The sequence below is a fragment of the Rhynchophorus ferrugineus genome, unplaced genomic scaffold (assembly GCF_030347505.1).
Source record: "Rhynchophorus ferrugineus isolate W39M unplaced genomic scaffold, kcgeb_rfMv2 rfM2, whole genome shotgun sequence".
In the NCBI taxonomy this organism is placed as follows: Eukaryota; Metazoa; Arthropoda; class Insecta; order Coleoptera; family Curculionidae; genus Rhynchophorus; species Rhynchophorus ferrugineus.
The window spans coordinates 51,226,059-51,252,048 of record NW_027472581.1 but is presented as its reverse complement, the minus strand read 5'-3'; the positions used below and the strand labels follow the sequence as shown (position 1 = coordinate 51,252,048).

Below are 25,990 nucleotides of genomic sequence, written 5' to 3'. Positions count from 1 at the left end.
AGTTTTATTAGAAGTATTAAAAGAGCTTTAAGGGCATGTGAGTGATCTTTGATTTTTTCCAAACCGATACTCTCAATAGATTATTGGATTGGCTTATAACCTATATTATATCGATTTTTACAACTTGTTTGCAATAAGCAACTAATGTTCAGTCTGAGGCAGTGTTTTCAGCAAATAAAAAAGTACTATATTTAAGAACAATTTTTAAGAGGCGATTTTCAACATCATTATTTGAAGCGAACCTTTAAATGGGTTATTTTGATCAGCCTTCAAGTATAATTTATATTTAGTTTCCAATATAATAGGTCAAAAAGCGGATAATTATTGTGTTGAGTAGTAATTATAAATAGTTTTGTTTATTTATAGTTATGATTTATTACTTAAACAACACTAAGTATTATCTACTGTGTTTTGGTTTTCTGGATAAAAGCACTCCATTATTTCAAGAGTTATTTGCAAATCAATATTATTCTTAGATCACAAGATAATGCTGTACATATCAGTACTTAAGCCTATTTGATTCTATGGAATCCAACTAAGGGATACAGCTAGCAAATTTAATATAGTCATCATTCAACGGTTCCAAAACAATGTATTGCGTCTTACAGAAAATAAAGATTTAACTTCATAGCCAATTTTGGAGAAATGTTTCGCGACTCCCATTAACATTACTGTAATCGCCATTTTGTGAAGATTGCGAAGTTATTTGAATGGTTCATTCCATTTCTATGGAACTTTGTTGATTACTTGTTTTCGACGCCACGCTCTGAATGTAGGGTATAAAGAAGAGTTTGTTTAGCATTTTTCTACATTTTCTTAACTAAATGCTAATCAAAATTGGTAAGAATGTATTTTTTGTCGCTTTTAACGATTTGTCATCATTTCGCCACAGTTGTGCTCTTGCGCTTAAAATAGGACACTACACACTTAGTACAGAGAAATATTAACGTTCAGAATGACGGGAAGAATTAAACAGTTGAAGGGTACAATTATTGATAATTATTGAGAGTTATTAAACGATTCATTTGAGCACATTGATATATACATTTTATGTTAATAATCAAGCTCTCGTTAAAATCCCATCAACCGATCACTGTCGCCAACCAGAATGTTCACCCTATTGAGTTTCACTGCATGGGAACAGGTAGGGGAAACAGGAAGGAGACTGAAAAACTTTTTATTTCAATTTTTTTTTAACCATCCTCAAAGTCCCAGCGTCTCTGTAGTGTGGCTTCGCCGCAGCATCTGCCTGATCATTCCCAAGTATCCCAACTTGAGTGGCAAATCACAGTAGCGTCAGCAAATTACCAGTTAGCAAAAGTGGCCGCAGGAGACTTACGGATTTAGAGACTAAAGGGTGACTGTACTTTAAAGAAGCAAACCAGCGAACTGTAGTAGTCTTAAAGGATGAGCCATTCTCCATATGGTTTGGTAGACAAATATTTTAGAGCCTGGTGTATGGTATGGGCATTTTCACATCTGCCGACGCCTATATCGGTTGACCCGTAATCACACGTTAACAAATGGAACCCTTTCACACTCGCCGATATGTCGGTATCGTGTCAGCGTAACGGCATGTCGGCGGGTAGCAATCGGTCCACTCGTGCCAACGGCGATTTTTATTGTGTACAGAGATATTTTTAAGGTTAAAAGAGGAAAGTGTCTAGCTTTAAATATGATATTGTAACACTAATTGAATTAGTAGAATCAAAGTCTTCTATATAGGACAATACTAATGAAAATGATTTTAAAAAATACTGTGCCGTGCCGGTGGCGTGTCTGTGCCGGCAGATGTGAAAACGCCCTAAGGCGTATAATTAAGATCATCACAGATAAATGCACAACCAAGCAATCTACTGAATTTGGAGCCATATTGGAATTTGGAGTAAAAATGTGCCTATTCTTGGAGTAGGAGGAGACTACCTCAAAAAGGCTTACTCTCAAAAAAGAGTGAGCCATAACAAACTATGAATAAAAACTGCATTAAACTTTTTTTACCATTTTAAATAAAGATTGAAATTTCTTGAAAGGAAAACGGTGTCTCATTTTTTTTGCGCCCTATACATTTGATTATACAACACATCTTAAAATGAAAATGCATTATATAATTTCTCCAAAACTGGATTTTGCTTCGTTTGTTTACTCCCTATTCAATTTCTCTAATTTTCCCCATGGAATTTCTCGGCTTCTTTTATAGATACTTCCCTCCGTCTATATTCCAAGAGACAACATTCTCACTCTTTTTCAAGAGCAACACTTTTTGAGGTACTCTCCTCCTACTCCAAGAACAGGCACATTTTTACTGATGGTAGTTGTTGATGTTTACTGATAGACATGGTAACAGAGAAAGGTAGGAAATTTGTTTTCAATAAAATAAAAGAGAGATATTTAGTAGATCCAATTAAAATGAAGGCACTAAGAGATATGTAAAATGAAGTAAATATATGACTTTAATTTTTATGCCATATATTGTTTTTGTTGTGTTATAGGTATTACCATTTATGTTCTTATTGAATTTTATTTAATAAATTTGTTTCAGAAATTCAACTTTTTTAGTCCAATGTCATTGGTCGGCAAAATGTATCGTCACAGGTGACAGGTGACGCAGACGCGCATGGTAAAATCTTTTAATAAAGTCGTGATGAATCTTCAGTGGTAGATTTTTTCATATTTTTTGACATCTAGACAAGACACCCAACCTGTAAGCCAGATCTGTTGTAGTTCTAATTATCAAATGCATTAATTGTCCGACTGCATCTCTGGTTGGAAACTTCTACGTTGCATTATCTTTATTCTCTGGTTCTAAAGTTCTTCTCAATACATTCAATATTGGTGTAAATATCGCTTTCAGCTCATTTTCTTCTATTTCCAGGTACCTGCTTAGTCTTGTTTTTGCTTTTTCTACTTCTTTCTATTTTTATTCAACATAATTTTCGTGTTTGATTCCACCCTCGTACATTTCAGGAAATCTTTTTGTGGTGACAAAACTTTCCACTGTTAATTAGTAGTCACTCAAAAATCTGGTCTCTTTTCTTAAATATATTCATCAAGATCTTTTCTGAACATATTTCATAATTTACTGAGCTGTCTTTAATAAGGTCTCACAATATTGCGATTCAACTTGAATAATACAGAATGCAGGTCTCTTTTCAAATATTATATTTCTTGGCAAAATGACGCTTTGGCTCTATTGAACTGGGGGCTGGTAACTCTTGTGTAATCTCTTTTGTATATAAGCTAGACCTAACCTCTTCATTGTCAAACTACTGTAACAAATCAGATTTGCCCTCCACAGCGGATTATACGTCAGCTTGGATGTTCAGGTAGTAACGCTTTAATAATCATTATCTGCAATAATCACAAGTAATCTTAGTTGTCTTTTTTGACAAATGAATCTGTTTGATGAGTGTGTGAAGCAAAAATTTCTCGTCCGGTGCTCGTGCACGAATCCGTGACGTAAAATTTTTCAAGGGTCCTAAAATTTAATATAAAATGAGACGAAATGCTAAAAACATATTTATCATAATAATCACCAAGAACTAATTTACTACTATAAACTACTTGCTATAAACTAAATTTATAAAACAAAGATTAACGTACTATAAAATTAATATATTATAATATAAGATAGATATATATTATAAGATTCTCATCTCTCTCTTAATAAACATATCCCTCTTAATATTTACGTGTTATTAATAAGCTATATGTGTTATTATAAGCGACACGGATGGGCGTCTCGAGCGTGGGCTGATAAACTTCGACGGCATGGATCCAAATGAGTCATGAGCATTCAAATTGTTAATTCCACAAACCGGTCAATTTTACTATATGTGTCATTACATCCCTTTACTTCCAACCAAACGCAAAGACGTCAGTGCATCAAAATCTGTTACTGCACTCATGATCATGGACTTTCCTGTACAAATCTGATTACACTATTAGCGATTATTATCTGATCATCCTCTCTTCAGCGTCAACCGCCAATGCGTAGAACTTTTTCAACTTGCGGTCGATTGTAATCTAACAAGTCTCTAATTTCATGCTTTCACATTGCACATTCTGTTGCACTGTTTAGAGGACTAACGAAGAATATTTAGAAGTTTAACTAAATCCATTTTAACTATTGAATATCAAAAACAAAAATTTCCGATTTCTTTCTGGACGCCAAACTAGACCTAGTATAGCTTGATGTTTTTCTATTGACTATTTGAATGATTGACACTTATTTTGTATTATATTTATTATTATATTTAGTTTTGTACAATCTTAAACTATTAAAACCAAAACGAATATACTATAAACAAACAGAAATTACGCATTATTTTATCTTTTAACGCTTGACACTTGACTAAATACTTACTTAATGCAATACAAATACCTACAATGAAACAACTATTCTTGTGTTAAGGAAAAAGTCCCTAAAAATCAGTGACATTTAATGTTTGTTCCTACCATAATATTTATTAGAATCCAAGAAGAAATATATTTCAACAATAAGAACTAAGGATAATGAAAAAACTGTTTTACTTAATAACAAACTACAATAAACAATCTTCTCTGCGTTTTAGTTATCCGAATAAAAGCAATATATTAATCATAAGAATTGATATTCTGAATATATAATGGTATAATGGATTAGAAAACAAGACTTTTTTCCAAAATTATTTGAGATCTCGAATCTGTCGAGATCTGACAAAAACAAAATTTTTAAGAGCGGGAAATCCCGTTTATATACGTAAACCCAAGTCTTATCTACAGTGATTAAACGAGGCACAAAATATTTTAATACATTTTCACAATCGCGTTCGATTGGTGTTTTTGTTTTTTTATTATTAGCAAATATGGAACCAGTTGTGTCACTATTGCGTCGAAATTTTAGTCCTACGCGGTATAAAACACGTTCCGAACTTCAGACCTGAATCATTTTTCATTTCGCACACGCCAGTACATTTCCTTATCGTATTTTAAAATATAACAAATGGGATACTGTTTATATCATATCTTATCATGCAATAAAATTATTGTTAACAAGAAAACAAACAAAACCTATTTGTTTTTTAGATACAACAGGACCCACTGTTTAACGTAGGCTAGGTCTTAACCAGCCTGGTTTTTGGCATGCCTGGGATGGTTATTCCTGGTCAGATAACACACACATTGTCGTTTAGACTCTTGCCCTATGGACTCAAAAATGTATGTTTTGGCAGAATTGGATTATTCTTCGGTTTGATGTTTTAATGGAACCCCATAGACCCAATAGGCTTTATGGGAATATCTTCCAACTAACTAGTACAGTTCTCTGATTTTCAGTGCCCTTTCCCGAGACATTAGTGGATTTATGTAAAGGTTTACAAAATGTGTAATGTAAAGTTATCAATTTTGTTTTTAACCTTCGTTAGAAACTATCGGATATTATGAAAAGCGATCATTTTTCTTTCTTTCTCAACACACTTTCCTATTATCTGCTAAATGTCAGTAAATTTTACTGTCTTCAGGTTAACATTTCTTATAGTATTATTTCTGGTCTGAATTTTAACATTGCTTGACTAATTCCATGAAATGAAATCACTTTGAATGGAGCATTAATATTTATATAATGTAAGATATTTATTATTCAAGGCCACATCTTCAGGCTTACAGTATATATCTTGTTCATTATCTGGCCTGTCACAATAGTTTCAATTTTCTTAGAGTCGATTGTTTTCAATATTAGACGCCTGATGAGGTTTTATATTTCTTTCAACTAAATTCCGCAAATGTATGGCTGATCAACCTTGGGATACCCTGAAGTGCAAGCTTCTGTCCAAATTCTAGTAAAATATATTAACCCGGAGCTACTTCAATCCGACTTCATATGTCATCAGATGACCTCATACCCTGAAATGCTATGCGTCAAAGTCAATTCGTGGATTATATTTATATATACACGTATACGTATTTATACGTTACACGTATTTTTAAAGAATGGATGTTTCTTATTTGTAATGGTTTATGGCTAGAAGTATAAATACAGCTTCAACTGCGATACTTTTGCTCGAACTCCACTTAACTATGCCAAGGTATACTTTGAATAACTGCAGAATGATTACTATTAATATCAATGTGGCTTTTTTTCTCCATAACCTGCTTTTTTCTCGTAAGTAAGTTGATTCTAATTAATTGAATTAATTTTAAAAATAATCTCTACGGATCCTATTAACAACATAATCCATTTATGTTCTATGTATGGTTTAAGAACAAAAGCTGTTATTTTACTTTAAAACTATTTTATTTTACAGAAAGAAGTGCAAACTTGTAGTTAGAGTCAGTGTCGGTTGGGTATGCCGAAAAAATTATAAAATTATAAAATATTCCCTTTGTTTTGGCACTGAATCGTAAAGTCCGCGCGCTTGGCTCTGATGATCGGATCTACCCTTCGAGGGTATTCTCGCCATATATGTTTCCTATTTTCAACGCAGCATTCGAATCATAAAACATTCAGAGTATAGAAGGGAATCTCACAAGCTTTAGTCGCGAGAAAGTTTCGCTTTTTCCATACCAGAAAGCGCAATAGTGTCAATATGAGTACAGGGAAATTTAAAATATAGTAAAAATAATATTAGTAGAAGTACCAAAGACAATAATACAATAAAAGTAAAGCAACATTGCATTTAAATATGTCTAACCCTTTAAGTAAATATTTAGAAAATACATGAAAAAAATACTATACACAGTCTATCCAAAGTTATTTTGTACATACGTCATCTAAATTTCAGACGTCAAAACGTCGCAATGTTGCCGTATCAACTCTGAGTTTTAGTTCAGTATGAGTTTCATATACAACAAAATCTAATCTAAACAAAATAATTCAACAAAAATACTGTTATCAAATATAATTTATTTTAACATTATAGTACATCTAATGAATAAATTATCGAAGGACTTAAAATTACAGTTAAGTCCACAGTTGTAATAGTTTATAGGTTAGGGTTGTATTTTATTATATTTACATTTAACTCTTTTCCATACCACCTATGAGTTAGAGTTCTAGGCGCATTTATAGTTGTATCCCCTGAAGGCCTAATCCACCTAAGTAACAATTGTATATCCAAGTAATATATTTTACTTTCATTAGAGAGCATATTTACCTTTTGCTCCTAGTTATTGTGTCCTTCGGTACAGTGTTTCCTTGTAAATACATTTTGATATCAATATATTTCTCCTTCGTTTGTTCTGTTAATACATGTATGCATCTTGCTTGGTAAAGCTAGATTTAATCACTGCTTTCTCCTTAATGCATTTGCCATATCTTCAAGAGAGTTACTATTCAGTCTCTCCTGATACATTTTAACTAAATGCTCATGTATATTCTGAACAATTGCACGCGTATCTGTGCACATAAATATTTTACACTTTACAATAATATTTCCTACTTTACTTATTTCCACTCTCATCACCTCATCTTAGAAATTGGCAGCATGGAATCATATTCAAAACGTTTCATTCAAGTGAATAACTAAGCTGTTAATTTCCAATCTATCTAACATTTGTTCACAATCCCATTATTTGCCAATTTCTTCTTCAATGTGTCTAATCACGTTCATCCAAACCGATGTTATAAGTCATCCAGCATGAAGTACAATATATCTGAAATGAATTATTAATAAATGTTATGACTACACACAAAGTTCGTACAAACCCAATCAATTGTTTTTCCAACGTTTACCTTTTCCATCAACTGTAATTGTCATAACACTATTTTTATCATCATCGTGCCATGAATGACCATTGCATATTATATAATTTACAAATTGCGACAAACAATACATTAAATATCTCAATATCTTGATGACGTATGTACAAAATAACTTTAGATAGACTATAACTTTACAATTTTGATATATCAGAAAGATTAAAATAATTCATTGCAATAGTCACATACTTTTAAAGGAAAATTTATAGAATTTTTTATTTTTAATGACAGTATATTAACTTTTAACACATAATATAAAACATTTGAATATTATTATTATCATAGATATGACTAAGCTAAATACACAATACAGTACAATATACATTGTATTGAAGACTGTCTATTTTAAAAACTTTTCTTTGAGATATATTTACTACAAGTACGTCATCCATATAAGCTGAATTATATTTAGACGTTGCAATAAAAATGTTCATTCTCGCCTTTTGCGGATTTGTTAACATTTCTCAGCCACGTGCCAACATTTCAGACACACCTCAACAATCTGTTCCACCCACCCTATCTGCCCATCATGTGAATACTCGTTGCATAAAAATTCCTGTACTAAACCTCCAAAATGTCCCAACTGTATTCTCAGTCACTCTCAGAGATATAAAGGTTGTGAGAAATACAAGTCGAAAATAGCACTTCAGAGAACAACAACATCTGAGCGTTGAAAATTTAATTTACTAAAACCAAAAACCACATAGCTGAAACCATAGTTATTTAATATTCCATAGAAACCCCCTAAAGGTTAGAGAATAAATCCACAGATTTAGTACCAAAACGTTCTCATATCTCACCCTAGCGAAAAAATATACCACATCCCTTGCCGATCGGTGGCCCTGTCAGCTCTCTCTCCTATTCAAGTACCCCTTCCTTAAAATTACCTCTTACTTCTTTTCCTCCTTCCTCCGTCTCCTTCTCCTGAAACATAACCCCTACTTTCTCTCCCATAACACCAAATCGACTCCCTAGTCCTGTTAAACCTCCCCCAATTAAAGCCCCACCCTTTAAAAGTCGCAAGACTTCACGTAAATACAAGCCTCGTAACTCGGCGTCGAAATCATCCCTCTCTGAATCCTAGAAAATGACTCTATAATCTTCCTCTCATTCAACCATACTATTCAATAGAACCTGTCTGGTTCAGGATTAGGAGAGGTAAATTAGAAACAATGTTAAATATGTTTATAGAATTCTCATATGTATTTCCCAAAATACCGTTTTTATAACATTTGCCTTTTTATAGCTTTATAACGGTATTTTGGGTCTCTCTGGCAGAACATTTTATTGCCATTGCCTGCCCTCTAGTTTACTTGGGAAAGGAGAAACCCGTATAAGTGGACTATTGGCTCCAAGAAAAGGTGATTGTGGGATACCGTATAGTTTCAGAGTGGGTGTGACATACACACCACCTTAAATAGGGCGAACCAAGAGGTCCGCCCAGTCATTTACGTCATTATTATTTTTCACATTATAGTCACAACTAGTTATTAGTCAAATTTATAAAACAATATCGATCCGTATTATCGGAGATAGTATTGTAACTGTAAACATAAGTTTAATATAAGTAATTAAAAAACAGTTTACTTTTATTTAAAGAAAGATACCCAGGAACTATCTAATTGATGTCAGTTTTGTGAATCTTTGTTGTTTTGCTCTAGGAAACTTTTCCCCTACATTCATCATTTCCTTCCATCATTCAGAGGATATTCTTATACGATAGACTTACAGATTCTTATAAGACAGAACAGAAACTTCTCACGTATCTGGTGATGTATCAATTATAGTCCTTGAATCTCTGGGTTTCCAGTGCCTCTCATTAGATACGAAACTTAAGAATGTTGCTATACGCACCCACCTACATTACTCCATCACAATCTGCAGTATATATATCCTTCCCTCCACTGATATCTCCCTCGTTGAACTTTCTAACCTCATTACCTGTTTTTTTTTCTTCCCGATAGTAAAAAGAAAAACTACAAACTTAAAAGACTTTATTTAAACCAAACTTATTAATTACGAGGATAAACGGTATATACGATTAATAGAGACAATTTTCACAATCTCAAAGAGGCACCAATCGCGCGCTGGTTTAACCAAGTATACAAATTTTCTGTGTTGGCTGTGCATATAGACTCTGAAGGCTGCGCGTGTTCTTGCATGTGAATGCAACACATTTTATCCCGATCGCCCCCTCCCTCGTAGCGGTAATTTCTACATTACCTATTTCTACAGGACCTTCCCCTATCATATTAGGAAGAGACTTTAATGATCATCTTTCGGGATCTAGTGCTTCACATAGGAAGGGACTAATCCCTCAATATCGCCCAAGCCGATTGGCCATTATATCGATATTCGTTCACCCCACCTATCCCGGACTCAACTCAAACCCCTTAAGCTACCATCGCATTTCCCTTACCGGCCATTTGTATACGGTGTTCGGGCGTATGATTCTCAACCACCTATCTTGATTTTGTCCGATTTTCAGTGTCGCTTTGGCTCTGGTCATTCCACAGTTAATGACTTGGCGTGCTTAGAGAATGATATAAGAAGTTCTTACTCCGACAGAAAACACCTGCTGGCACTATCATTGAAGTTATAAAATGAATTTGATAGAGTTAATAGGTCTTAGATAATAAACAAACTAGAATGCTTCAGACTTATAAGTAATATGCTGGACTTTGTCAAACATTTTTGTGTGACAGATCATTTCGAGTCTGTTCGGGAGATTTTCTCTTTTCCACCTATCCGCTCTCGAATGGAATCCCTCAGGGTTCAGTTCTAAGTCCTACTTTATTTGTAACTGCCCTTGATTCAATAACTAAATTCCTCGACTTAATACTCACCTACCGAATTTTTGCTGACGACATACTTATCTTTCTCCTCCAAGGCTCCTTCAAGGACGATTAAATCGTCTTTCTTCCTGGTCCTCCTCCAGAGGATTCCTTATCTCTCCTTCAAAGTCCTCTATAATCCACTTCTGTCGGAGGCGTAACTGTACCCGAGTCCATTCCATCTCTCTTAATAATACTCCAACCCCAACAGTTAATCGTATAAGATTCCTGGGAGTCATTTTCAACTGCCTGCTGTCCTAGAAACATCACATCAACAAACTTAAAACTCGCTGTTCCAGAGACTGCAAATGCTGCGTTAGCTATTTAACCGGCTCACAGGGGCATACCAGAAAACCATACTTAAAATATATTCCTCTATAATCCTTCCTAAGCTAAACTATGGCTCCCTCCTGTTCGCAACAGCTGCTGCTCCTTATCACCTCAAATCCCTAGATGCTATTCAAAATACTGCACTTAGAATATCATTGGATGCCTTCCGATATATATATATATATATATATATATATATATATATATATATATATATATATATATATATATATATATATATATATATATATATATATAGCTCGCTATATAATGAGTTTATTGAATATTTCGTAAAATATAAGAAATTTAAACAAATGGACTGCTGGGGTCCAAAATCGTGTATACTTGTGTTATTAAAATACTTAATTTTTGAATATATTACGTAAAAATCTTGTACCAATTGAATTTTGTAGGATTTAAGTTTAGTTTAGTTTAGCTAAATGCAGTGCAAAGGTTTAGAGCTCATACGTCCGAATTGAAAGGTTTGGTTTGGTTTGGTTGAATCTGATGAGAAACAAACTGACTAACACTCTCCACGTTTTCTACCTTAATCATCTTGATTTTAACTTTCTAAGTATTATACCGGAGATACCAATTGTTTTGGCCCATTTTCATATTTGGCACATAATTTAAATGCAGAAAATCACGAATAAAATTCAATCATCTTTATAAAACGCCCTCAACAATCGTTTCTTCCCCGAATATACCTCCCTAGGGACTTAATTCTCGAGAACCTTGATTAATATATCTCTCCATATACCTCCACGGATTCGTTATTCACGCACTAAGTTAAACAAATATAATACTTCTTTTAAGACACCTTATATGTCTCATTTACTAACAGATACCTATAACTACCTACTATATACAAATATAACAGCATGTGTCTCGGCTATTCTTATAGAAAAGTCAAGTTCGGTAAAAAGTAACGCAACAACATTATTGCCAAATATACTTAATCCGAATCTGGAGCTCAACATTACACATTAAAAATTATAATAACAGAATAATTAAAACTATATGGTATAAATATTAGAAAACAAATCAAATCACCAATAATAATAAGAATATATGAAAAAAATAACATTTTAACATAATGTATTAATGAATAATGTTGATATTTATGAATATAATTAATATAATCTTGCTTTTAAGAGTAATATAAACTTAACCAAATATTTTCTGCATGCAAAAGGAAATAAAATTAATGGAAAAGATCACTTCTAAATAAGCTACAACAAGCACATAACGTAGTATTTTGTCTGTCTTTTCTCACTAATTACCAATACTATTTCACGACTCATTGGTCAGTATGGAATTTTTAGTCACTTTAACTTTCAACATGCCTCGATTAAGGGTTGTAAACCTGCAAATCAGTAATAGTATTTTTCAGCAGATTCAGGCAATAATTATCATATAAACTTACGACAATCCCCGCTGTCTAATATGACTTTCGACAGCTAAGCGAAGAATCGATTTTCGAAGATCGAATCGATTTGTAACTATGTTTTCCTCTTCCAGTGATTATTTGGAGATATTCCTAGGTTTTCGTCACGCTGCGGCGCAAAAGATTTATATTTGTACCAAGGAATACATCCAAAGATGGTAAAGCTTCCTTAACGTAAAGAAAATGCAGATCCAGTGTATTGAAATCCTGAACCCTATTGGAGTGTTCGTCGAGAAAGGCCGTCACCGCTTTAGAGTTGGTCTGCTTAAAGACCTTAGTTTGTCGGGAGGCTAATCCAGAGCAGAATTGTGCTACGTCTTTCATACCCTTCTGGTAATATATCTGCATTTTTTTTATATAGGTCAGCCTTTCTTTCAGATATTTATTTTCCTCTTGTCTGTAATTTTGGCCCGACAAATTCTAAACGAAAATCACACTAATTTTATTTTTATACACCCAAAAATAAAACATTTACTTACTACTGTGTCTCTGCAATTATAATAATCTTCCTTTATCTGGTAATACGCGTATTCGCTTAAAGGCGAATCTTTGATATTCCGAATGTTGTGTACTTCGGTGTTGTTGATAAGTATTGCGATATCATTCGATTCGTATATATTTATAATTATTGTTGTGTGTCTTAAATAATTTATCCCCCATCGCTTTTGCGCCTAACACGTCAGGATTGAGTTGAAACAGGAACTTGAACTTGTATTTGAAAGTCCTGTGGATGTACCAGACTAGGATCATCGAATTTCTATTCTAGGTGTTTAACAAAGAACTTGCCTAAAGTCAAATCAACCGATTTTATCCATTGATTCTGTTAGATCGTTGTCTGGGCAATCGTTGTTGTCGATTTCGACGAATTCAAGTTATTCGCCGCTTAAATCGAGCTGTTTGTGTAATTCGGTTGATAATGAGCTCTCGTTGTTACAACGAACTTTTATATGTCTAATTTTAGTTGTTATCAAGTCTAGAATGTTTAAATTTTAATATCTTATAAGCTGTAATTATGATTTACTATTGTAACAAATATAACAGTCAGCACTTATCTGTTTTTGTACGATATGCCGTTTTAATGGTACCATCCAAGCCACCACCAATCAGGCCTTGCCACTTGGCGTACCAATTCTCACCCCCACTATAGTGGCAAATTCCATGTTCCATTCCATCCAAACAATTCCATTTATATGAGGAAAATCATCATTATTGTCGCGACCTCCAACCGGCCTGTATTACTTTTAATTACCGTTTGGAATGAAATTATTTTCCGTTCGACGAATCTCTGCGCCTATCAACAAAATACTGCCCACTTTCTGATAAATAGTCTTTTTGGCCCAGTCACACCAGTATGCAAACTATATAAAACCGGACATCTTTTGGAATGATATTTAGGTTGCCGATTGACAGGTTTAAAACGATAGACCGTGGTTCAGAGCTCATATCAATATCTGATCCAGATAAATCGTAGTTGCTAAAATGAAGACTCCAAAAGATAAATTCTCATAACATTTCTCGTGTAAGCGTGATTCTACAGTAGCATAATTAAATCAGAAAAAGAATTGAATAAATTAATTCAGATTGTAATCAATCGATTTCTTAACGCTCCAAAGCGTAGGACGCTACAGTTGGCTGGCAAGGTTATGGCGTCTGTATTTTAGGATGCGCATGAAATAATTTTCATTGACTACCTTGAAAAAGGAAGGACCATCAACAGCAACTATTACATAGCCTTATCGGACCGTTTGAAGGACGAAATCGCCGAAAAACGGCCGCATTTGAAGAAAAAGGAAGTGCTGCTTCACCAAGACAATACACCGTGTCAAAAATCTATGAATCGGGGTTTAAATTGCTTCCTCATCCACCGTATTCGCCAGATTTGGCCCCCAGTGACTACTTTCTGTTCTCAGATCTCAAAAGAATGCTAGATGGGAAGAAATGTTCGTCGAATTAAGAGGTGATCGCCGAAACTGAAGCCTATTTTGAAGCAAAGGATAAATCGTACTACAAAAATGGTATCGAAAATTTGGAGGGTCAGTATAATCAGTGAATCACCCTTGAAGAGAATTATAAACTAATAAAAACTAATTTTGCCAAAAAAATATATTTTACTATGGTAGGCCGGGGACTTTTCAATTGACCTGTTAAGATGAAGGAAAATAATTTGGAGCCTGTTCTCATGTATTCGGGTTGCGCAGAAGTAGCAAAGTGAAACTGCGAAGTATGTTGTGAAGGTAAGCAAAGTCGATTACCGTTCACACACAAAGGCAGACGTGCTGTAAGCTTACTGGAAGTGCTTGGCGCAATGGAAGTGTACATACAGATGTATGTGGTCCCATAGAAACCAGGCCCAGTAGTGAATCAAAGTATTTTCTTACATTTGAAGATGACTACAGCAGAAGGGTGTTTGTCTATTTTTTTGAAAAGTACAGATGCAGTTTGTGAATGTTTTAAAACTTTTAAGAATCTGGTTGAAAATCAAAAATATAAGAAAATTAAAGTCCTGAGATCAGATAATGGTGGCGAATTCTGCAGCAATCAATTTAAGTATCTTTTGAAGGCCAAGGGAATTTTACATCAATTAACTAACCCATATACACCGGATGGACCGGTTAACAAAATGCTATGTCAGAAAGACTTAATAATTCATGAGAGAGTAAAAAGCAAAAAACTGTTGCATTATCCAAAGAAGCAATTTGTTCAATGAGATGTTCGGTAACTTAAGTTGTACAACTCTTTTCAACGACAGTCAGAGTGTACAGAAATTATCGGTAAATCCTATTCATCAAATATTCGAGCATTTTTGTCATCCAAGACCGATTTTGTTTCCGCCCCCTCTCTTAACATGTTTAGTAAAGTTAGTCTGCACTGAAATTTCAACCCCTCACAGCCTCGAGCAACCGTCGATGCGTGAACACTTTCAGACCTTCGCGCTACCTATTTACCCTATCCGCGTCGAGCACAGTTCAGTTCTCCGAGTGGAAAAATATTCGAAACAAAAGAACCCAAAAACCCAGTAAAAACACCGGTGAATGATAGCGATAGTAGAAGTCTGGCGGAAGTAGCCGGCGATAATCATAATCAAGTCAATTGGAAACAAATGAACGAGGATTCATGCAAGGAGGGCGCACGGCTCCAGGAACAAGTAGCCCATCTCTCCTCACAAATAGAAGTACTGACAAAAACAATCCAGGTCATAGGCAATAACTATCCAACAAACAGGAACCAACAAAAACCAGCACACAAAACCGGAATATACAATATCAACTTGAAAGCAATCAGCGATTAAGAAAACACAACGAGAAACGAAACAACAGACAACGAAACCAGATCCGAAGACGGGTTTCAAATACCCAATAGCCGGAAGGAAAAGAGGATCACGCTAATGAGCCACCAAGAGAAGAAACCAAAGTTAACCAGGCCGACTGTGACAGATGATTTCACCATCAATCCATCAAGAAAAAACCAAACCCTGTCAAGACCATGGCTAACTCTCACACCTAGCACTAGCGAAGCAGCCAAATCGGCCAACTTCAAGACACCAAAACAGCCAGTTCCCAAAATATCAGCTGAAGCGACGGAGAGCACCGCAACCGTCACACGTAAGCGTAATTTTCCCGATCAAAAGTCGATACCACCACAGAAACACCTATTTCCAATTCAAACGCGACCACTTCGCCTTACAATTCGTCACAACCGCCCTCACCGCCGCAATGAAAATAAAAAATACCGCCGGTAGTATTACGCGACCAGCGATATTTTTCCGAGTTAAGACGAATAACAAGCCAACACGGCATTCAAATCGGCATCACCTAGACAAAAAAGCAGGGTGTCTTCTTTTATCCCCCATCAGAAAGGGATGACTAATGACCGTGCGTTGACTAAAATTTTAGACTAGCGAAAATATCAATATCATTTGTTCTGCCCCCCGAAGGAAAGATGCCTCCGGACAATCTTCAGGGATCTGGCAGTCTTTGTAGCGACAGATGAATTTAAATTTGAGCTCGAAGCTCTTGGGTTTCACCCCAAATTTATCCAACGTTGGCAAACCAAATCAGGCAACCCAATTCCTATGCTTAATGTGGTGGTTCTGAGAGAGCTTAACGCAATGCAGCTCAGGAAAACCAACCCAATGTTTTGACTGTCAAACTTTCGGCCACTCCCTAAACCACTGTCACGCAAACCCCAGATGTCTGAAGTGCGCAACTGCCGCAATTGCGGTGAACCACATACAGCCAACTTTTCTGGCTGTAGCTGCAGACCGGCAAACAAAACACCAAAAACAAGGTCGTCAAAACCCAGCATCATCTACCGAGCCCGCTCTACACAAGACGTCAGCCTGGGGAAACGGGGGAGGTAGGCGACTCGTTAATAACCTGGCTAACTCCGGGCAGGCAGTCCAACAAGCAAAAACTTGGATTCCTCAATCGCAGCTTGAGGAATTAAAACAATCAGTTCTTTCAAGCGCTTTCCGCGCAAATTGCAGCAATGTTCATGCCTGTGAATGGACACTAGGCTACTCAGATCCCTAAATATCATGTCCTGAAATGCACAATCAGTAAGCAACCAGAACGAGGAACTTGCTGGTGTACTGATCATTCACAACATCGACATACATCTGCTCCGGGAAACATTCCTCAAACCATTCACCCGTTTTTCGATACCGAATTATAAAATATACAGAAACGATTGAACCACTGGCAACGGTGGTAGAACCGCAATGCTAATTAAAAAGAGAATCGGTCAATTCTTATTGCCGTCACCACATATGAACAGTTTTGAATCAACCTCTATCTCAATTGTTCTATCAGACAGGCCAGTTAAAATCACTTCTATGTATCGGAAATCCACGGATTATGACCCCTCCGAATTCAGGACCGTGTTCGACGGAGACGCAGCCAAAATTATTGGCGGCAGAACCGCCACACTACCACAACCTGCACTCACTTCCATCAACAATTGATTTCTTCATAATCCAAAACACACAAAACCTCGTTAACGTACGAGTTCTCGATGAAATGGACTCCGTTCACTGCCCGATTACTCTGATGGTGGGAGACTCCCAGATGATCGAAACCCCGTACGGAAGAGAAACCCAAAAAACCGACTGGAAACTATTTCATGAGATCCTACTGAAAACAGGTCTAATACCCAAAATTAACAACCGCGAACAAATCGAGGAAGCAATTACCAAGAATACAAATGACATTCAAAAAGCTCACATACAGGTAACCGTCACAATCCCACCTCCGCAAAGCAATTACAATACAGCATTGCCGCCAAATATCAGGGAATTAATTCACCACAAGACTCCACAGAAGAGCTCGTGCAACCTTAGACCCCGACGATAAAAAGGAGGCCAACGAGGCATCCAGCCAAGTCCGTGAGACAGTCAAAGTCTGGAGAGAGAAGAAGTGAGACCAACTTCTCTACAATCAAAGACTTGATGCGCCCGCAGACATCTGAAGAATCTCGAAAAGTCTAGCGGGGAAAGTAAAAAAAAACATTCCCAAGTCCGAATGTCTACCTTTTAAAAACGGAAGTGGAGCCACTTGAAACAAAAAGTCATCAGAGAGTCCAACAATCTAGGGTCTCCAAACTATCTCCAAAATCATTTAGTATCACCAAAGGTGTTACAAAAAATCATTAGCAATCTTAAATCCAAAAAGGCACCTGGATATGATGAAATTTCAGTATTCTAACTCAACTTCAAACTAGTCCCACGCAAGCAGCTCTCAAAATTAACCAACATCATAAATTCCATCATGCGGCTGCAACACTTCACTTCAAAAAGGAGCAGATTCTTCGCCTTCTTTAGACTACAGGCCCATCAGCCTGCTTAGTTCAATGTCCAAGATTACTAAAAGAGCGATCCTGTTTGCACTCAACCGGTTCACTGAACAGAACCATATCATACCAGACGAACAACACGGGTTCAGAGCCAAACATTCATGTGCACATCAGACCACTAGATTGGCCGTAAAAATTCACTTCGCCATGAAGAAAATTCACAAGCTCTATGCCGTCTTTTTAGATCTAACAAAAACGTTTGACAAAGTTTGGCACGACGGCCTAATACACAAAGCCATGGAAGCAGGTTTACCCGACGACCTGATAATTTTACTGCGTTCCTTTTTGTCGGATAGGTCATTTCAAGTAAAGATCGATAATACACTCTGCAGTCCTAAATCAGTCAAAGCAGGAGTCCAAGGTTCCCCATTAGCCCCAGCTTTATTCAACCTCTTCATGTCAGACACACCAATGAAGAAAGATGTTGATACCGCCCAATATGTCACAGCTTTCTTCACCAGTTCTCGTTCTGTAGATGCCGCTCAGAGAAAACTTCAAATTCAATTAAATGCCACAGTCCAACGGTTAAATTTCTGGACGTTGCAAATGAACCCCCAAAAAACAGAGGCCATAATCTTTCACAATCAGAGAGGCATCCACGCCTACCAGATGAAAGTGGAAAAAGTCTCAACATCGTGGCGACAAAAAGCCACATATCTCGGCCTCATCTTTGACCGTAGATTCCTATGGTCAACACAGATAAATAAAGAAATCTCCAAAGGCTACGGTGTCGCCACAGTTCTTAACCCTCTCATCTGCAGAAAAATCATCAACATCAGATCCCTGTCAGAGGCGTTCCCAATAAGGTAAACTCGAAGACTATCGAAACCTTCTCAGCTGGTAAATCAGGTTTAAAAAAAAAAGAAATTTCAACCCAGTCGTTTTATTTCATCAGAAAAAAAGTAATTTATAAGAGTACAATACTGGATTTAATCATAATTCTTGATTGATGTTGACATATCAAAGTTTAAAAGCGTTGCTAAACAAAAGCGCGGCCAACCAAGATAAAGTGATGTTTTTATGTTATTTAATAACAAATATTCTACCCAATAATTCAATAAAAATAATAAAATTTAAAAGTTTAAAAGAAGGTAAAGATTTTACTTAATTCATCATTGTACTTATTTGCTCCATAAGTTTACCCATAATTTTCTCTAATTTACTAATAGTACTTATAGGTTCAGTGGTGATTGGCCTTGTTTGCGTGTTAGATTGGGTCTGACTGTTGGTTACTGCGTGTGCGTATGATATATGAGGATGTTGTATTGGTGCATTTGAGTGGTTTCAGTTATTGGCAGTTGAACGTTATTTGGAATAGCGGGAGATTCATTTGATAAATCGACATAAAGGTGTTGTGGATTAGCCATTATGTATTGAAATTAACCGTACATATCACTTAATAGTTATTAAATGTTTATTTTATTTTTTTTAAGCGCGTCATATTTTACTCGCTCGATTTACCGTTCCGGAAATAAAAAAAATTCGCTTATAAAAAATAAATTTTAAATTTCGCGTTCAATAGTTCACGTTTTAAATCACGTTTTCACCCTACAATGGTTGAGACTAGGTTTTCAATTTTTATGACCGTCACTTTTATAACACCAATAATAACTCAGATTTTTTTTTACAATAGAGCGTTCTCAAAGGTACGTCTGCACTGGTTTGAACAGAACTTAAGAAGCGTTTATTATTTATTAACGTTTAATGACTAACGTTTATTATTTATTACAGTTCAACATTATTTACTTTAAAAACCATTTCTGCACTAGAGCAGAATCCTCTGAAAAATAATTAAAAAATAAAAAATAATTAGTTTTATAATATATAAAAATAATTAGTTTTATTTAGTAACTTTCACATCCTGGAAAATAACACTCATATTAAGATTTTGCATTTAAACAGATAATATTTACCTTAAATGCTACAAAAATAACGTCATAACAACAAATTTCCTTACAATTGTACCCAAATAGAGAAAAAAATAAATACAATCTATCACAAAGATGTGACAAAATTTAATATCGAAACAAAGAAAATAAATCTGTAATCTTTTTACCTCCGGCCTTCTAGAGATTCGGACGCACAAAACATGGTTACAGCTGAGTTGTGCTCATTTAGTTCTATATCATAGTTCATCTATATTTCCATGTTTTGTGGTCCTGACAATCATCGATTCTTGTTATGTTCCATGCATATTTTCAATATCATCCTTGTCATTGAAAATTGGTTGCGCAGGTACGTTTTCAATACTATCGCCCGACAATATCGACATCAAGTGCTCACACGCTTAGAATTTGCTTTATTTATTTTAAAATTTATTGTGTAAGTAGCTGTTATATCATTTATTTTGATCTATGCTTTTATTTGTTTAAGATGTGAAAATATTGTTCTATTTTATGCCCTGCCCTTACACCTATTAACTGAGCAAATAAGGATTCTTATTGTCTAAGAGTTTTACTAGTGTAGTACCAGCGGATCATCATATTATATTAATTGTACACATGAAATCGATCTCCTCTAATCGATCAAGATAAAAAATTATTATTAAAAAAAAACATAATACGAGATATTTCACGTCGACTCGAAGATGTCGATTATTTTAATTTACTTAATAGATATGTTTAATCTTTTAATTCAGATAATCATCCTAATAACAACACACTTATTACATTTATCAAATATTAAATTACAGAAAAATACACTTAAACAAATAAAGGCTAGTAGGTAAAAACGAGACTCTTAAATATTTTGTAATTTAAATAACAGGTTAATAATGTGAATATATAACTTATTTTTATGAAAATATACTTATTATGTCCTATAATTTGACAGTTCATAACGCTGCTGTTTTGTTCTGTTAGGACACAAATGATTAGACAAATTAAAATTGATATAAAATCCACCACTTTTGTTACTATATACGTGTTAAAGATATATGATTAATATTTACCTCTTACTACTTGATCAGAGTTTCGGCAGGTTGCAATGGTTTGATCATCTTGGTCTGTCGAATGAAAGGCGAACAAATTCCCCACATACCTCAATAGCAAAATTCATGTTTTAGGTGGAATAGCTCCGAAAAAAATATGGATTGTGATAATCGAAAACGATCTTGAAAATATGAGTCTGACATTTGTCGATCGCTAACTGTGACGGAATTTAGTGAAGAAGTCTTGCTGGACCAACCCCAGCGTATTAGTTGAGAAGTAAACACTCTTACCGTGTTCGAACTATGCAGTGATGATGGTGATGGTAATGATTTGATGATCGTGATGATGTGATGATGGTGATGATGATTACACCTTCGCCACTTTATTTTTGAACACTAACTATATTCATATCTGAATAGACTGATTAGGAAATTTAGGCTAACTAGCCCAACAGAATAACAACCCATTGTCGAAGTTTTTGTCGTCGCTTTGAAGATCAGAATATACAAAACAGGATAATATTGTACAGAAGAAGATTATCGCATTAGACTTCAACCAGATTAGAGTATTCTCTTCCGATGCATGATTTAATCCTGAATAATCTCATTACATTTTAGCCCAAATTATATCGCTAGCCATTCTCGAAGCAATATACATTTATTCTTCACTAAATATCTTAAAATAATAATAAAAAAAACCCTTTAGCTGAGGTGCTGAAAACATATATTCTTTAAAGTAATCAATGTAATAGAGTGTTACTAATCGTTGCCGACTAACCTACAATTTGTTATTTTATAATAACAATAACCACAAAATTAAGTTTATATGTTATATCATCATTACGGCTCTGGCTACCGTGGCCATGTGTTTATATTTGTTTTAAAACAATCTGAATGTTAAAAAAATGAGATGGGTTTGGTCTCTTCACTAATAGATAAAAACTCTCGTGTCGCTTTGTGTCGCTGCTCCAGAAGTCAGCGCTTCTTTACTTTAAATACAACAGCTTTAAAAGTAAATTAAAAGCTTTATTGTGTTCTAATCCCTTTCACATTTTATAACTGGCGTAGTTGGTCGAAGCCTTCCTTGGTGTAGTTAAGTGGACTTCGGGCAAAAATATCGAATCTGAAGCTGTAATATCACAAAAGTCTATTAATCAGTTAGTATGGCGTTTTCGTCTACGCATTTCATTATCATCCTGGCTCACCAACTTGCTCGTCTTTTTCCAAATGTCGCCGCCTAAGCGGCAACATTTACCTGTTTTTTTAACTTCCAGCAGCCTTTTAATTCTTCGAAATGGCTGTTCCGAAATCTCTTATACTGATGACATGGAATGCAAATAGCTTACGCGGAAAGCAAGCGGAATTGGAAGACGTCATGACATTCTATGACGTCGACATCGTTCTCATCCAGGAAACTTACTTGAAACCTTCGCATCGTCTCTCTTTCAAACACTTTTTTGTCTACAGAAACGATAGAACTCCGGGTCGAGGCGATGGAATTGCCATTCTCGTAAGAAAAGGAGTCAAACACGAGCTCCTTCCATCGTTATCAGTAAACAACTTCGAAACAACCTCCATTAAAATCGATATCCAAGAACGTCCCTTCGTGATTACATCCCTGTACAGGAAATCTTCTGCATTCAACTATGCCGAATACCGATCACTCGTCGATGGAAAATTTCCAAAAATAATAGGTAGCGACTTCAACGCCCACCACCCCATCTGGGGGTGTTCCAGAGCGAATCCCGCAGGTAAGTCCATCGTAGATCTAAGTGCAGATCTGGGCTACGGTCTTGCCTTGCCAGATGAGCCCACCCATCACCCTAGTACAGTCTCTCAAGGCGCAGCAAGAATCCTTGATTTCTTTATTCTTCAAGACGTAAATCGCCATTCCGAAGTTCGAGTCCTAGACGAACTAGACTCTGATCATCGTCCGGTCCTTCTCAAACTCGGAAACTGCGCCACCAGTCAAGTCCCACTAACAAGATTCAAGAAAAAAACCGACTGGAAAAACTACTAATCTCTTGAAATTCGATCCAATTCCGAAAATTAACAGACCAGAACAACTCCAGGAAGCCGTACTCAAACTAACTCGCGATATTCAGTCTGCTCACGAATCTGCCACAGTCAAAATTTCATCACAACCCCAGCCGTGGAAAAACAACCTTCTCGCTTCTCTTAAACGTGAAATTCGCATCAAAACGGTTTATGCAGATTAGCTCGATTCACCCTTGATGTTGCAGACAAAAGGGAGGCGAACAGAGCATGCAAGAGGGTAAGGGCGGCCGTCTCGACTTGGCGAGCAATGAAATGGAACTCATTTCTCGCGGACCAAAGGCTGGATGGCCCCCCTTCCTTCTGGCCTGTCTCCAAATGCCTCGTGGGGAAGACGCACAATGTCATCCCCCCCCTGAAGTCAGCGGTTACAGGAAATTTCGCAGTCACTGACCAAGAAAAAGTCGAGCTCCTTGCAGAGACCTACGAAGCTCAAATGAAATGCTTCCCACCTGCACAGAACACTAAAGCTAAAGACATTGACACTGTCATCAGCGAATACAACTCCGTCACAAGACCAGTAACCCCAGCCTTTCTTCTCAACCATTTCGTGCCTCCAAAGTCTATACAGACTATGATCGGCAAACTTCAAACCAAAAAATCTCCAGGTTTCGATGGAATATCGATTACCTAGTTAAAAAAGCTCCCGCATAAGCAGCTCGCAGAACTGGCAAACATCATTAACTCCATCATGAGGCTGCAACACTTCCTGGCGTCTTGGAAACACGCACATATAGCGGTTATACCCAAGAAAGGAGCAAAATCATCTCCATCTGATTACAGGCCTATCAGCCTTCTCAGCGCCATTTCGAAGCTTGCCGAGAGGGCAATACTCTACGCTCTCAACTCTTTCACAAAGGAAAACAACATCATTCCATCAGGCTACCCGTCTGGCCGCATACATCCATCATGCTCTTGACCGACGCAAAAAGCAAAGCTTGGAGCAGTTCTTCTGGACCTAACCAAAGCCATCGACAAGGTCTGGCACGACGGATTGATCGCAAAGTGCGTGCGGTTAGGCCTCCCAGAAGACCTAACCGCTCTCATCAAGTCCTATCTCTCGGACAGATCCTTCCAGGTCAAGATCAGGGTATCACTTTCCAGTCGTAAACAAATCGATGCTGGCGTACCTCAAGGTTCCCCGCTGGCCCCAGCCTTATTTAACCTCTTTATTTCAGATCTGCCGAGAAGCACATTGACGTCGCGTTTTACGCTGACGACACTGCTTTCTTCACGGCCGCTAGGTTCGAAGTTACAATTCATGAACTTCTGCAGCTGGATCATGCGGTCAAGTGGTTCAAATTCTGGAGGTGGCAAATCAACCCCCTGAAAACCCAGACCATCATTTTCCATAAGAAGCGTTACGCACTGCGCATCTCGCAACTTAAGATCGACACCGCAATAATTCCATGGCTGGATAACGTCACGTACCTAGGTCTTTACTTCGACCGGCGGTTCGGTTGGCATTCCCAAATCCAGAAAGCAATCCAAAAAGGTTCGGGGATAGCAAACCTGCTATCTTCTCTGAACTGCCCTTCTAGCAGACTTTCCATCTCCATCAAATGCTTATTTTACAAGATGTTAATTCGGTCCGTACTCCTCTACGGATCTAATGTCTACTTCAAGTTTGTTACACCCAACCAGGTCAAACGGCTTCAAGTTTTCCAAAATAAGCTCCTCAGGAGAATATTAAACACTCCATGGTTTGTCAGAAATAATCAAATTCATAGGGAAACTGACACTCCAGAAATCAAGCACTTCATATCTCAATCATTCCACAAACAACAACTCAGCTCAAGTTCTTCTGAAAACGCGCTTGTTCGCGAGCTGGACGACATGCTGGGAGCTTAGCACCGCGTCACCGCCAAGCTCCCCCCTTTTCCAGGTTGAAACGACCTCATCCGTCGCTACAGTCATAACTTTTGCCCCCATACAACAGTACCCAGTTGTGTGTTAACTCAGGTTCGCGAATCAATAGAATCGCCGGGCCCTCGTGCCCAATAACGGCTGCCCGATCAGCGGATGCCATATCCCCAAATTTAATGCCGTAGCACTAGTGATCCACAGGGGTCAACTGTGAGGCGGTTTCGGTTTAGTGTATTGGTAAACCCAAAGGCAGTCCCACATAACCCGGTCCAACTTGTCACTCCAGGGCAAGTTTCCGCGACCAGGTATGCGTCATGCATTCCACCGCCTGGTTTTTAGGCCAGAACAAAAAAAACTTCATTATCATCGCGCACATTTAATTGTTTGGCGAGTGCATTGGGATGCACTAACAGTCTTTCAGAGTACTTCGCACTAACACTCCGAATCACACTCGTTATGGGTTCTATGGGGATATCACGCTAAATCAGTTTGTTGGACACGTAATATGGGGAATCGACGATGACTCGCAACACTTTATTCTAGAACCTCTGGAGGATATCTATGTTAGATTTGCTAGTAGTACCCTACTATTCAATACCATAGGTCCAAATTGGCTTAAGTATTAACTTATACAGCAAAACATTTTATCTAATCTAATCTATATAATTTAGATTTACGCCCTATCAGCCAATACATTTGGTTTAGTTAAAGCCCAAGCTGTTTGCGCTTTGTAACTATATGTTTTTTCCATATCAAACGTCGGTCGAAATGCATTCCCAAATATTTAAGGTTGTTTGCTTGCGGATGCTCATGATTATTCAATTTTACTGAGGGACATGTTCTTCTACAAAGGGTGAATGTCACATGGGTAGATTTTGTTTAATTTGCTTTAATTCGTCACGTTTTCAACCACAATTCGACTTTGTTAAGATGAAATTGGAGGT

General features: G+C 36.6%; 1 protein-coding gene and 1 long non-coding RNA gene across 2 annotated transcripts; both read right to left on the bottom strand.

Moving 5' to 3' along the window:
- Positions 1-6,860: 6,860 nt before the first annotated feature.
- Positions 6,861-7,271, bottom strand: LOC143191158 (uncharacterized). Its single transcript, XR_013004425.1, has 2 exons — positions 7,131-7,271; positions 6,861-7,071 (listed from the first exon to the last, which is right to left on the bottom strand). It is a non-coding gene; the product is annotated as an uncharacterized LOC143191158 (long non-coding RNA).
- Positions 7,272-9,715: 2,444 nt separating this feature from the next.
- On the bottom strand, positions 9,716-13,513 carry LOC143190843 (uncharacterized). The gene is made up of 4 exons (XM_076395410.1): positions 13,418-13,513; positions 12,826-13,017; positions 12,326-12,766; positions 9,716-12,265 (listed from the first exon to the last, which is right to left on the bottom strand). The coding sequence occupies exons 1-3, from the start codon at positions 13,511-13,513 to the stop codon at positions 12,440-12,442; spliced, it is 615 nt and encodes a 204-aa protein (XP_076251525.1). The 3' UTR covers positions 9,716-12,265; positions 12,326-12,439.
- Positions 13,514-25,990: the final 12,477 nt, after the last annotated feature.